Source organism: Lycorma delicatula, chromosome 1 (genome assembly GCF_047948215.1).
Source record: "Lycorma delicatula isolate Av1 chromosome 1, ASM4794821v1, whole genome shotgun sequence".
NCBI classification, from domain to species: domain Eukaryota; kingdom Metazoa; phylum Arthropoda; class Insecta; order Hemiptera; family Fulgoridae; genus Lycorma; species Lycorma delicatula.
Window position 1 is genome coordinate 31947574 of NC_134455.1, and position 14586 is coordinate 31962159.

General features: G+C 29.8%; 1 protein-coding gene across 4 annotated transcripts in view; it reads left to right on the forward strand.

Annotated features, from left to right (window-relative positions):
- LOC142334491 (centrosomal protein of 290 kDa-like) overlaps positions 1 to 13123 on the forward strand; it is a 58005-nt gene extending 44882 nt beyond the window's left edge. For 3 of the 4 annotated variants that reach the window (XM_075353634.1, XM_075353650.1, XM_075353659.1), the window contains one exon: positions 12819 to 13123. Coding sequence is in view for 1 of the 4 variants with exons in the window: in XM_075382567.1 (XP_075238682.1) it covers positions 527 to 562 (36 nt within the window). In the remaining 3 variants the exon portion in view is untranslated. Of the gene's footprint in view, positions 1 to 526; positions 645 to 12818 lie in introns of all 4 variants that reach the window. The other variant, XM_075382567.1, reaches the window with a different exon arrangement.
- The last annotated feature ends 1463 nt before the right edge of the window (positions 13124 to 14586 follow it).

Below are 14586 nucleotides of genomic sequence, written 5' to 3' on the forward strand. Positions count from 1 at the left end.
AATTTTACTTACAGGCCTGTAACAATTTTTAGGATAGATCTTTTCTTATGAAGAAACAAAAGTGCTCTATTCCCATCAAACAACTTGAAACTACACAATTGATAAATGCATATACAATTATAAATAAATGTTTTATAAAGAAACAATGAAATATTTTTTATTCTCTTTGCTATTAATGATAAAATATACATTAAAATAATGGATAGTTATTATGAATGTAACATTTCTTTTTATCTTCATTGTAAAAGATAAAGATCTTTTCAAAACTATACTACGGTTCCTTCCTTTGTTATTCAGATTTATTACCCATTTCTGAAATGGATAGCATTTATGTACGTATTTTTAATGTTTTGCAAATTGTATCTAAAATAAAATTTATTATTATTACATCCAACAAAAGATTGGTATATACATTTGACAACAAAAATACAATTTAATTTGTAGTTAAGATTTTAATTTATTTGTAGCAGAAATTTTACAACTCCATAAAACTAGCATATTATTAATTGTGGATAAAATGTTACAGGAAGTAACATCTCATCATATAAGCAACATTATATGATTACCCTTGTTTAAAAACATGCAATGGTTTGATGCAATACATCAGAGACTCAGTGCGATTAGCTTGGGCACTTGTTAACCAGGTAAAGTATTAATGCTTTTTTTTTAACAGTAAAAAGGGAATTATGTTTAATAGAGTCAATGGTAAGTGAGCAGAGTGTTGTAACACTGAATTGTAATAAGAACCTATTATTCATGTCTGCAGATTAATATTACTGTCATGCTTATTCATTCATTTAATTAAAACTCCACAAAGAGCATTTCACCAATCTTTATAATGACATTTAATATATAATGATTAAGTCAGTCTTAAGTCCCATCTCTGTAGATGATTGTCCCATCTCATGACAGGTGATTGTCAATTTGTAACACCAAGTTAATTCATAGTTCTAGATAAAAATAATAGTAATTTCTTTCAAGACAATTTATGCAGTGATCACTGTTCATCACTTAAATTAGATGTTAGTGACAAATATTTACAAAATGAGATGAAAACAAGATGTTAGAGTGCAGTACTAAAAATATTTCTATTAAGGTAGATTTAAACATACAGTACTGTGTGCTTACTGTACTGCTATTGTAGCTAAAGTCCCTATGATAATTTCAATTTAAATATCAATATAATCACTAATCACTGTTATAATCACTGTTATAGACAGATTTGATTTTCTAATAGGGCACTAGGATCAAATAGCTTTCATTTGCAATTATGGATCAAGCAGAGGAAGACCTAATCATTACTTGCAGCTTATGTATACTTACAAAAGAAAAAGAAATTTGTTGGATCCTTAACTTATGCCGAGCTAATAAAGAAAGCCCAATGGGCTGGTCTAGTGGTAAACTCATCGTAAATCAGCTGATTTTGAAGTCGAGAGTTCTAAGGTTCAAATCCTAGTAAAGGCAGTTACTTTTATGTGGATTTGAATACTAGATCATGGATATCCCATGATCTAATATTATTTGATAGTTGGGTTTCAAGTAACCATACAGCTCAGGAATAGTCGACCTGATACGATACAAGACTACACTTCATTTACATTCATATACATATCATCTCACTCATCCTCTGAAGTAATACCTTACAGTGGTTCTGCAGGCTAAATAGAAAAAGAAAGAAAGGCTAATAAAGAAGAAGGAGGATTTTGAACTATTTTTAATAAATTTAATGATTTTCCATCATACTTTAGCAAACTTAAATAGTAAAGAAGGAAAACTGAGTAATAGAGATATTTATTGGTATTCTTGAGTAAAGAGTGAATCTGGAAACTAATTGCCATCAGCAGTTAACTTTCATTCTGAACCACCAGAATCTGAGCTAATCATAAGACTAACAAATGGTCTAGATTAGTTTTAAGCTACAGCGGTCTGTAGCAGTTAGATTACACCACTACTATGTGTGTACCATTCATTATGTCAACAAATATTAAAGGGGTAGACAAAGATGGCAGTCTGCATATTCAAAGCACTACAGATTAAACAGAAAACAGTGTATGCAATTCAAGTGAGGTAGACCATGTTGCAATCAAAATAATTATGACATGGTAGCAGTACAGTAGATGCACTAGTACCGTTAATGTAAATGCATTTTTATTAATTTGCTGAAAAAATAAGTAAAAATATATATAACTTCATTAAGCAAATAATACTTGATGTTTTGAATAATGATGATGAATGTTAGTAACCCTTATTTAGTTTAAATTATTAAATAGTAAAAACAAAAGAATGATACTTGAAAACAGTGTCACACTTGTGACTTAAGAATATCTGATCGCCTGGCCTTGAGAAGCACAAAACAGATGATGATCTTTAGTAAACTGGCTTATGATGATATTTTTGTGAATATGTTGGTCGTACTACAAAGAATATTTTGAGGGGATGGGGAACCATTACAGGCTGATCTGCCATTATTTCATGAATACATAAAGCTTTTTTGTGGAGGTGTATTATACACACAGATTTTTTTCAAGAGTGTAATAAATCTTTCAAGAAATTTTGTCATGCACCTTGTGCATGACATCATCAAATAGTTTCATAAAGCTGAACTGGAAAAGTTTTCAATAGGAAAATAAATCAATGACCAAATCAGTGTAACCAGTATTTCTGAAAGATATTACTGAACATCTACTAAGATTACTGCAAAATATAGCATTAAAATGAAATCACTTTAATGATTTATTAAAGTGATTTAATAAATCATTGTGTATAATATATTTTTAAGGAATGACCAAAATTTTGCATTTTTAATTTACAAAACAAGAGTTAAATTCATTACAAACTGCAAAAAATAAATATGCTATTGCAATTGGTTTATATGATTTATTCTGAATGTTTCCACTTTCATGATCTGTCTTTTATTAAAATTCATAATTTCCTTCCACATAATCTCTTAATAAATGCACCATGGTCTCAAGAAAACCCAGCTGAGCTGCCCCAACTTAAGGGAAAAATAGAAATGTAGTGTTTGATTTTATTATCAAAAACATCAGCCCTCTTTTCTTTGGCATTACTGTAACTTCTGCTAGTTATCATAATAGTTGTCATAATACATTACAACACTTGTTCACTTTTGAATGAATTAAAAAAATGAGGGTGTACTACCTCTCATGAAACAATGACATATTGAGAATTTTTTGATCTCGCAACACCTCAAAGAATTTTTCCTCACTTCTCACTTTCTGATATGGCTTCCACTAATTTTTATTTATCGAATTTCCTGAAAGAAAGACTCTTAAAAGCAATTCTTGTATTACTGATTATCTAAAGTATAGCATTGACAAAGCAATGAAGAAAATCATTCATAAAATACTTTCTTAGGCATCTTAAAACGTGAATCAATGATGGAACTAAGATATTCGTGTAAAATGTTGATACCTGCAGTAACGTGATAAGAAAAATTGTTTCAGAGATAAACTAAGTTAGAACTTGAAATAATTTTGATTTCCTAGATGATTAATTTGATATGTAGATTTAACTTCATTTTGAATTTTGATAGTATATAACATTAATCAAATAAATGATTAATCCATAAATAATAGCACTTTACGTTTTTCCTACTATCTTAAAATTTTAAAAATAAATGGCCATGTTGCTCAAGAAAAGTAAATAAAAATATTATATTCCTGCAATAAAAAAAACCTTGCGAGTTGCTTACTCATTAGATAATTACTAACATAGCTCTATTATCATAAAAATCATCAGCCTGATTTGATTTCCCTTAATTGAAAATTGTAGGATATAATTTTCAGTCACTGAACAAATAGATCAATATGTGATACAGCACAACTATTTTTATAGCTGCAATGGTTGTTAAAAACATTTATCATGAGTCACAAGTCATTCCTGAAAAAGAGTACAGCCATATTCAAAAACAACAAGCACCTTATGGCAGGCGTGCTAAATTAATTGTGGGTAGTGATTCCCGTTCTCCAGAAAAATATGCCATTTAACTTTACTGAACAGGTAAAATATCCACCAAACTTTCCATGCAGTTGTAATTTAATGAATTATTTACATACTTTTCGTATTCCACCTAGTTTTCAAACTTATAAGTCAAAAGTATGATTGAACTTTGTTCTCTTTATCCTGATGGTTTGACAACATCTGGAACATTTCTGAGAATAATATCCTGTAAGTTGAAGAATGAGAATTAAGGATAAAATATGAATTACCAAAGCGACATTATATATGGTTAAATATTTATTAATAAGAGATGATGGTTGTAAAATAATTCACTTAACATTTGTTGAAAACAAAGGTAATATTTTATTTACCTCTTCATAACTTAACTTTCTATTACTTGGTCACTGGCCTCTTAATTGTTTAGATTACTTTCTTTTTAATGGCCATGTTCACTTTACTGTCTGTAGCAAAATAATGATGTAAAACAACACTGTAACTAATAATTAATAATCTATACTGCTAATATTAATTGCTGTGAACAGAGGCATTCTGCAAAACATTTTAATTTAGCTAGCTCTACATATGAACTTTTATAATCCAGCTCAATGTGTGCATCCAACCCATATATACTAAGCAGTGGTCAGAGAAATATTCAAATATAAATATTATAAACTATTTTCTATAATCTCTAATGTTAAACAACATTGAGTAAATATTTCCTATGTACTATTAGCAGATAATAAAGGCTAATGGTCATAGCAGTTGATCAACTAAAATGTAAAAAAGGTAAATCTAGACTTTTGAAATGTGTTGCTACTACACTGAAAATTTGAGATGATGAATGCTGGCTTGTTAACTAACAATTAAATTTTATAATTTGTGGATAATGTATAGTTCACATAATATTTAGTTGTTTTCCATAAGTGTGGATTAAATAAAAAAAACAGAGTCTTTGATTTTAGCGATACAATTCTTAAAAACTTTCTCTTGCTCTTTTTATTTCATGTAGCCAGAATGTACCATGAAGTTTCCCCAGGACTTTCATAACCTATTCTATTCATGAAAATAATGGAAAAAGTTTGTACAAACATATGTCCTAAAATGCTTTGTTTACAAGTTACAGCTAATGAAAAATTTCACTTGCCCTAATGAAATGAGGTCATGCTGAAATTTTTAGGACATTAATTAAGAGGCAGGATTAATGATTTCTTTTTTTTTTGACTTTACGAACCGAATAAAATAAATTCCAGAACCGTATCTGTAGTAGTTTTTGAGAAATCTGGGGTCAAACTAATAAACTGGTGTAAAAAAACCCTGTTTTTTATGTTTGACATACAATAACTTGTTAAATTGGTAATAAACACATAAAACTTTTTAAAAAACCTTATTGAGAATTTAATTCTCAACAAAAGGGTTTAAGATAAGTTGAACAAAACAAAGAAAAGTAAGAAAAATTTGAATTTTATTTAGAAACTGTATATTAGACCAAAGTGCAATATATGTACCAGACTTTATAATAAATGTTCAAAAGTGAGCCCGCCATTTTCAACATATTTCTTGGCACGCTTCTGTACTGCTTTTTTTTTTCTTCAGGACTATACTTCAGTTGCTCAGCCACATTCATAATGCGAACAAGAATGTATTTTTGTTTTATATACAATATTTATCATCCATCTTCAGACTTACAAACCTAAAGGTGTTAGATCAGGCGATCTTGGTGGACAGGAATGTGGTTTCCACGACCAATCCATTTCTCAGGGAAATGATGATTTAAGTGAGTGTAAACGGCACAAGAGAAGTGGGGAGGCGCACCATCATGCTAGAAGTATACTTTATGTTTCAGTGCTAGAGTTATATCTTCAAGCACCTGTAGCAATTCTTCTTGAAGAAAGTACAAATAGACCTCAGCATTTAAGCGGCCAGATAATATGAACTGATTTCGTTACTAATTGTCAGCTAATTTTGAAGTCGACAGTTCTAAAGTTAAAATCTTACTAAAGCCTTTTAAGACTTTTACTAGGCTTTAGTAAAGCTTAGTAAAAACTTTTATATGGATTTGAATACTAGATAGTGAATACCGGTGTTCTTTGGTGGTTGGGTTTCAATTAACCACACATCTCATCTCAGGAATGGTCGACCTGGGACTGTACTAGACTACACTTCATTTACATTCATACATATCATCCTCTGAAGTAATACCTTACGTTGGTTCCGTATGCTAAACAGAAAAAAGAGAGAGATATTATGAACGGCCCAAACAGCTTATTGTGAATAAAGTCGCAACATATTGACGCAAAATCAGTGTTGAAAACTGACGTCCACTGTTTCATGAAGATTTACTTCTGCCCACGTATGCTCATTGCGTTAAGTTGTTGAGCCATCTCGAGTGAAATTTGCCTTGTTTTAAACAAAACATATTTGTAGAGTTGTCGATTGTATTTCTCCAATCGAAGTGGACCGTCTTCGGGGTATAGATGTTGGAACTGGTTGTTTACGGTAAGGATAAAACTTGTTTTGTTTAAGTATCCTTCAAACCATCAAATGTAAAACTCTGATCCGCTTAGAAAAACGGGTACTGCACTGAATAGCATCAATAATAATTTCATCATTAACAGTATCGTGTTGATTACATCTTTCAAAGCTGGTACGAATACTAGGTGTGAACCTGATTCCCGAAGATTTTGAAAAGTCACACTAATTGTTTTGGGATCTGGAATCCTGCGAATCGGAAAATGTACTTCATATTCTACTGCAGTAGCTGTAGCAAAACCATTGCCCACATCCGAAATGAATACCATATCAGCGTACTTATTTACCTTTGTTGTAAATAAGTACGGGGCATAACTTCAATAGCAAACCGATCACGTTCTAACTAAAATTCACTGATAAATTTCGCAAATAACAGCACAGTTATACACGATATATTTAATGATTTAAACACTAATACATACAGTGTTACATCAGCTGTTGTTATTTTATTACAAACTTTGAAATAATAATTTCTCAGATAATTTATTGTATTTTGTCATTAATAAAAAAAATGATAACCTAAATAATTTATTTTAATTTTATAATGGTGTAATTTCCAGTTTTTATTTCTATTTTTTAACAATAAATTTTGTTTTTACAATTTTTTTCATATCACCAAAAAAGAACTTTGTTTTTGTTTACGTTATATAAATACTTTTCTGATAAATGTTGTAATGTGCTCTTTCTAAATAAAATTTGAATTTTTCTTATTTTTCCTTGTTTTATTCAATTTATACATTAGTTTATTCAGAATCAAATTCTCAACAAGTTTTTTAAAATTTTTATGTTTATTACCCATTTAACAAAGTTATTGTACGTCAAACATAAAAAACAGGGATTTTTACAATTTATCGGTTTCACTCTAAATTTCTCAAAAATTACTGCAGTTATATTCTGGGACCTATTTTATTCGGTTCTTCGAGTAAAAAAAAATAAATCGCCAATTCTGTCCCGTAATTAATGTACTAAGATTTTCAGCATGACCTCATTTCATCAGGGCAGCTGAAATCTGAGCGAAATTTTTCATTAGCCGTAACTTGCAAACGAAGCTTTTTAAGACATATGTTTATATGAAATTTTTCCATTATTTTCACAAATAGAATAGTTTATGAAAATCTCAGGAGAACTTTGTGATTCACTTTGTAGAATAAAAACATATCTCACAATTTTATCTGCTATACAAAATATAGAACTTAAAATTAAATTTAAGAGAATCCTCTAACAATTTTACGTGTAATGTAGATCCTTGTATAAGCATTTTAAATGGAATTTTGACATAGCCACAATTTACGATTTACAATTTTGCGTGTATAACCTTGAATATATTACTGATTTGTCTTCAACAAGCTAAACTATATAGCACTAATCTTTGCTCCAACAGCAAATCAAAATTCATAATACTTAGATACTGAGCCAACTCTTTTGAAATATTTCTGCAATTTTCCCAATCATATTTAAATAATTTTCAGAATAATTTCCTTAGCAAATTTCAAATACTTTCAGTTATTTAGAATGAAAACACCAGTAAAAGAAATTTAACTAAACAAATACATTTATGTAGGACAGTCCCAGAACAATACAAGAATTGAAAAATTCTGTGTACAATAAGAAGCACATGAAGCTTTTATAACATTTTCATTAAAACTTATTTGAAATCCCATTCATGCAATAATAATTATTTACTGCATTTTTTTAAAAGTATACTTTCTTGTTTAATCTATTACTAGATGGAATCAATAGAAATTACTCAAACGTATATGTAAAATAAACTTTTGCTGATTCAAGATATTTCAGTGTGGTAAATTTGGGGTAGTACAAAACATGATACTCACCAGATTGGTCTAGTGGTGAATGCGTCTTCCCAAATCAGCTGATTTGGAAGTCGAGAGTTCCAGTGTTCAAGTACTAGTTAAGACAGTTACTTTCATATGAATTTGAATACTAGATCATGGATGCCAGTGTTCTTTGGTGGTTGAATTTCAATTAACCACACGTCTCATGAATGGTCGAACTGAGACTGTACAAGACTACACTCATCACATTAGCTCATTCCAATTCTTTGAGTTGTTTACATCAATTATTAATACACTCGTTATAGGCTCAATTGAGGAGTCTGGTAGTTGAATTTGAATTAATACCGCAAATAAGTTTGAGGCTTACAATTAAGCCAGTGAAGAATTAATTAATATGAGCTTGAGCATTCCAAATGATACTTGATTATCAGCAATCATTAGTGAATATCTGGTCTTTTTGAATTATTTTATCCAGGTGGGTTACAGGGGAATTTGCTATCCAAGTTAATCCCAAGATATGTAACTATTAAATGCTCTGGAGGTTTTCTCCAATCTGAAATTGTTAGCTTCTTAACAGAAAAATATTTATTTCTGAGACAGTACAGACAAATTTTTACCAAAGTACAACAAGGATGTTTCCATAATTATGAGTGTTGAGCACTTTTGTTCAGATTATCTAGCAATCTGTACATAGAGAATCACAAAAGAGGAGAAAGAATACCTTTTTGCTGAAGAATTCCCTTGTTTGCAGATATCTGCTCTAGTTCTTCAAACAGTTCTGCTCTCACCCTCCTGCTGTAGAGTAAGGACTTGATCTAATGACATAAGTAAGTTCTACAACCCTCTTAATGAATCCCTTCTGTGATTGTTGCATAAGAGAAGTTATCAAAGGTTCATCAATATCCAGAATTATATTGTGCAATTCCTTATCATTCAGATAGTCATCGATCATCTCGTCATGCAAGTAGAGTACTGTATCACAGGATTTGCCCATCAGAGACTACAAAGAATTAACTGAGTGAATCTTATTTTAATAAATTACAGTCTCTTTAATTGTAATTCCATAATAAACTATTAGAGGCTGATTGATCTAAAAACCCTTATGGTCTGAATAACCAATTTTATTCTGTTTAGTAATAATAAGCAAAAACGTTTACAATAAGCAATAAAGTTATAAAGTGCCGTTATCATCAGGGAGTTTAAATGGATCAGATTTTTCAAACTTCCATTAAACTGTAGAAATATGCAGGTTGCATACCAACTTGCAGCTCACTAGGAAGCATTTGGCCAGGAACCTACCACCAACCCCATCAATAAGAAATACTGAATCAGGCATGTGAGTTACAGAAAACCCTTCAGATTATTTCTCAGTAGAAAGTTTTTTTCGTGCAACCTGTCAGGTTACATATAACAATCTTCTTCCAGTTGTGATTTGAAAGACTTGATGCTAACCTCTCAGTCACCTTAATTATTTTTATTAAATAATTTTCTCACACTTGCTGCTATCCTTATGTTCTCTACTATATCATATGGAGGCAGAATGTTTTTAATTCTCAGTAGATGGCAGAATAGTAAGCATCAATTATGGTTTCCTGTGAAGAAATTAAAGCACCATCAGTGTCAGCAAGTTGCCAAATTCCTCTATCTACATAATCCAACACAATGATACGTCATTGTGGTGATCTATTACCACAGAACTTTGTCAGTTTTCCTTGGATTCCATTATGTAAGTTTCCCTAGGTCTTTTTCATTGTATAAGTGTGTGTATTTATGGTCAGATTCAGATTGTTCTTTTAAGACTTGCCATCCTGAAATATATCTACTGACCAGAATTGAGGAGAAAGTGATGTCTAGTTATGACCCTCTTCTCATAAGTTGGAAAGTAAATTTTGTATGTGAATGTTATTAATGGCCAGGAAGTAGAATCAATTCACCTCTATAGTTAATGTCACTTGACACCCCCCCACAGTTTTTGATGGGCCTACGTCATAATAATAGAGCTAGTATCTGTGAAGCAAAATTGTTGCAAAAATAAACATTTTACCGTATTTTAATTAAAATACAAGTCCGATAATAATGTGGTAGCTTATTTGTTTATTTAATAAGCAAAGTTAATAGCATTTGATTCCTAATACAGAGCAAGTTCATGTCCACCTTGAATAAAGTAAGATAGAGCAATCGAAGTCATCCTTCTGGGAGATAAATTCATTTTAAGGGTTTTTAGCCTCTTCATCATGATCCAAAACTATTATTCTAGTCCTTCCCAGGCTCAGATATCTTCAAATCATGAAGCATATAGCTAGAGACTTAATACAATCCTGCAGTTACCAACCCCTGAGTCTCGAATTTTTTCCTAATTTTCTCCATAAATTAAAAACCGTAAAGTGAACAGATTCCTCCAGATCAAAGGAAAGTAACTCCTTACCTGCAAGTTCATCTGTACAATAGTCGTCAGCAAAGAACAAGAAAACTAAGTTTTCTACAGTGCAAGCTGATTCCCAATCAAAATAGACCTCAGACAAAGATTGAGAGTTCTGGTTAACCATTATTTGCAGATGATCTATCTTTCTGTAATAAGGTATGGTCATGCCCAACTACAATGACATACATCTAACTCTGGCCAGGAAATCTACCCACAAGAAACTTATCATAACCATTGTAAAAACCATGGCATAAAGTGGATGGCTAGGTAATAAACAGAATAAGGCTTCAGCAAAGCAGATTTGCAGCAACCTCATCCTCAGCCAATCTTCTAATCAAGAAGCAACTCAGAACTCCCACTGCAAATCTTGTTCTCCACCACAAGGATGAGGTAAAGGGAAAACAAAAGATTTAAGAAAAGGCATAGTGTAGAAATATTTTTTAGGATACCAGGTGACTAAGACAGTATGAGAGCAGGAAGGAATGAAACAGACAAAAATTAAGAATAAAGTAAAACAGAAAGAAGCCTACCAGTTCAGCTTTTACTAGGGATCACCAAAGAAGGAAAAGTGGAGTCAGTGAATCCCCAGGTGAACACACAAAATGCCAAAGGATAAGAAAGTGATATTGTGCAATGAGGACATACTGGTTCAGCACATGGGTAAATGCATAAAACTTGTACGTTCCACCTTCTATAACTTGAATTATGGTGTAGTTATTTGACAATTTATTCTATATATTGCTTTAAATTTTTTAATGCATTGGTATTTAGTTAGCTGTTTATGGTGTAGGTGGTCATTCATAAAAACATTAGTGACATGTCTGGTCAATGATTTTAACCACTTTTAGTAGTTTTGAAATTATTAAAAGTTTCTCTTTGACCATTGAAGGTTTATTTGCCTAACTTTTTCGCTAAAGTTCCACAAAATTATTAGTTGTACTTTTTTTACTTGAATTTTTTTAGTGTTAAAAATATGTATGTATTTTAATTATTTGTTGATTTGCAACTGTTTTATGTAAGCATTTCTTACATGCAATTTAAAGTATTAATAATATTTTCATTTTTATGAACAGAAGATAAATAAAACCAATCCAGCAGTGCAATATAGTATTATAAAATCTGGATCAATATGTATGATAAAAAATTAATCACAAAAATATTCACTTTTGAATCAGTTTACATTTTCTTTTATATTGAAAAGATGCACATTTTAACATTAGTACTATATTAAAACTTAAACTAAGGTATGTATTACAATGGATTATGATAACCATTCAAGATAAATGTTATTACTAAAGCACATTCATTTTCTCTTCAGTGTAAATACAAACAATTAAAAATGATAAATAAGTTCAGATGTTTACTTAGCAAGATCCCAAACACCACATTTAATGATGCTAGATAACAGTGCAAGAACTAAAGGATTAATGCAGTTTTTGTTGTTATTATACTACATAAGTAATTTATATTATCTGCAATATATGAATAATCCTTATGGTCATAATATATAATCTTCTAAAAATAAGACAAGAATCAATTCACTGATTAAGATATATTTCATTTAACAGCTATGATTATACTTTAAATGCAATAAAATAAATTTACTTATATATCCCAACTACCAATTTTTTTCTTTTTTAACAGTTTTCCCTCTGTAAATTTTCTTTTAATATTTTGAACAAATAATTTCATTCTTTTAATACTTAATCCTATTAACATTTTTTAAAACATCCTATTGCTTAACAGAATATTTAAGTTTATTAATCATTATGTACTGTTAACTTCTAAAGAAATGTTAATAAAAAGAGGAAAAACACTGGTAGACTTAGAAAAAGATATTTGTAAGGAAATACAGAAGTTTAGAAGATGGAGATCAGTGATCCATATTCTGAATAAAATTAACTCAAAAAGTAAATTGAAGAGTAAGAGTAAATATTGAATTATTTTTCTTATATTTTTTTATGTGTAATTTAAGAATTATTTTAAGAGTAGCAATGAACATGTTCAAAAGTAATGACAAACTCATTTTTTTTACTTTAAATCTTAAATAAAATTGAACCATTAACACAACTCATAGAGCATAAATAGTTAAAACATATATTTTTATGTTCCAGACACCTCCTTATGTTCTTGAATATGAACAACGTGTGTTTCGCAGAGAATTGCATGTACGATTTCATGCCTCAAATGGTGAAAGTGACCAGATTCGAACATATTTGTGGCCTGCACTTCTGGAAGGGCCTAATGGACTATGTGTACATAAAGCTGTGGTCATCACATAGCAAAAACTGTTGTGTTAATTATCATGTAGCACAAATTCATAATTTATTTTTGTATTACTACTTCTTCTTTCTTTTACACTGTTTTTATGTTTCTGTATTTTATATTTTGAAAAAAAATTAAATTTCATGCTTTAATACTTGTATAACTGTTATTTCCAAATGCTACTGAGACTATTCCTGAAATATTTCATAAAACTAATGAATACCTTCTTCATGAAAATGTGCTATAACTATATGTGCCATAACATTTAAAAAAATAATAATTCATTTGAAAAGGAAATAACTTCAGTAAAATTCAAAAAATAAAATAATCTCAATATATTTATTTAACATTAAACTTTCTTCGTTTTCTCAGAGTGCTTTCTCAGTGACAACAGTCATTGAGAGTTAGTTTTTATTTTATGATTGAAAGTTTTCTTCTGGAAAGACTATACTATAATCCTCATCTACTTAACTGTAGTAAATATTTTCAAATGACTAATTCCAGTCAAAAATTTGAAATAAATATTAGTTTTCAAAGAATATCAGTTATCTTTAAACACTACCATAATTTTTTGTATTGTGTCCTTTTTTACACGGGTCACTGATACATCTGTCACAGCACATTTGGTACATTACCATTTTCTGTTTTCTTTTGTCACTAATTAATGTCTATAATGTATCATCTGTGATTTATCTCTGTAATTTTGTTTCACCTCATCATTGTCTTCAAACATTTTTTCTGGTTTTTAAAGTTATTTTCTTTAGTATTGTGTTCAAGGAAGAATTCAGATAATCCATCTGAAAGAGAACTTTCAGTTTTTTTGTTTAACCCAGCCCTAAATCTGTTACCAAGACAGAAGTTCAGAATTTTTAAAAAAAATCAGATATTTGTCATAAATTCAAAAATCCGCAATTTCTGCTTAACATTAATCTAATTATGGTATCATTAAACAAAAAAAAAAAAAAATATTTCATTAGGCAGCATACACCCCTTAGCAGCTTCCATTACACAAACCCTATCTTACTATATCTTATTATCTGATGAACAGTAGAAATCTTTTATAAATATTCTTTAATGGAAGTAACTATTGGATTCATTTCAAAGACTAAGTTTAACTTATAGATTCTGACTAAAGATTATTTTAACAAGTAATTGACTGATTATGGTGCTGAGATTACAATACAGTTTATCAAAAGTAATTCTAATTGTTTTAAAATTCAGAACTTCCTCCTAACCAAAATATCAATTATAATTTTCTCATATTTTTATATTCGCTTCTAACTAAAGCTTGTCCAATATTTATTATCCAGTGTTTTTTGTAGCATTGTATTGGAAAAGTTTTAATTACTTAAGCATAGGAATCATCAGTATCTGAATTAGTATTGATGCAGTCAATAATGATACTGGATGTATTGAGGGTGTTCATATTTTTTACATTTTATTTTGTAATGAATAGAGTAAAAAAAGTGAATCCCATAAATTTTAAGTACAATCTTATTTTAATTTTAGAAATTTTTCTCATAATTTACTTAGTCAATAAAAATTAAAATTGGGTGAAATGTGTACCATCAATAAAAGCAATATTTTTTTTTTTTAATTTGACAATTTGATACATTT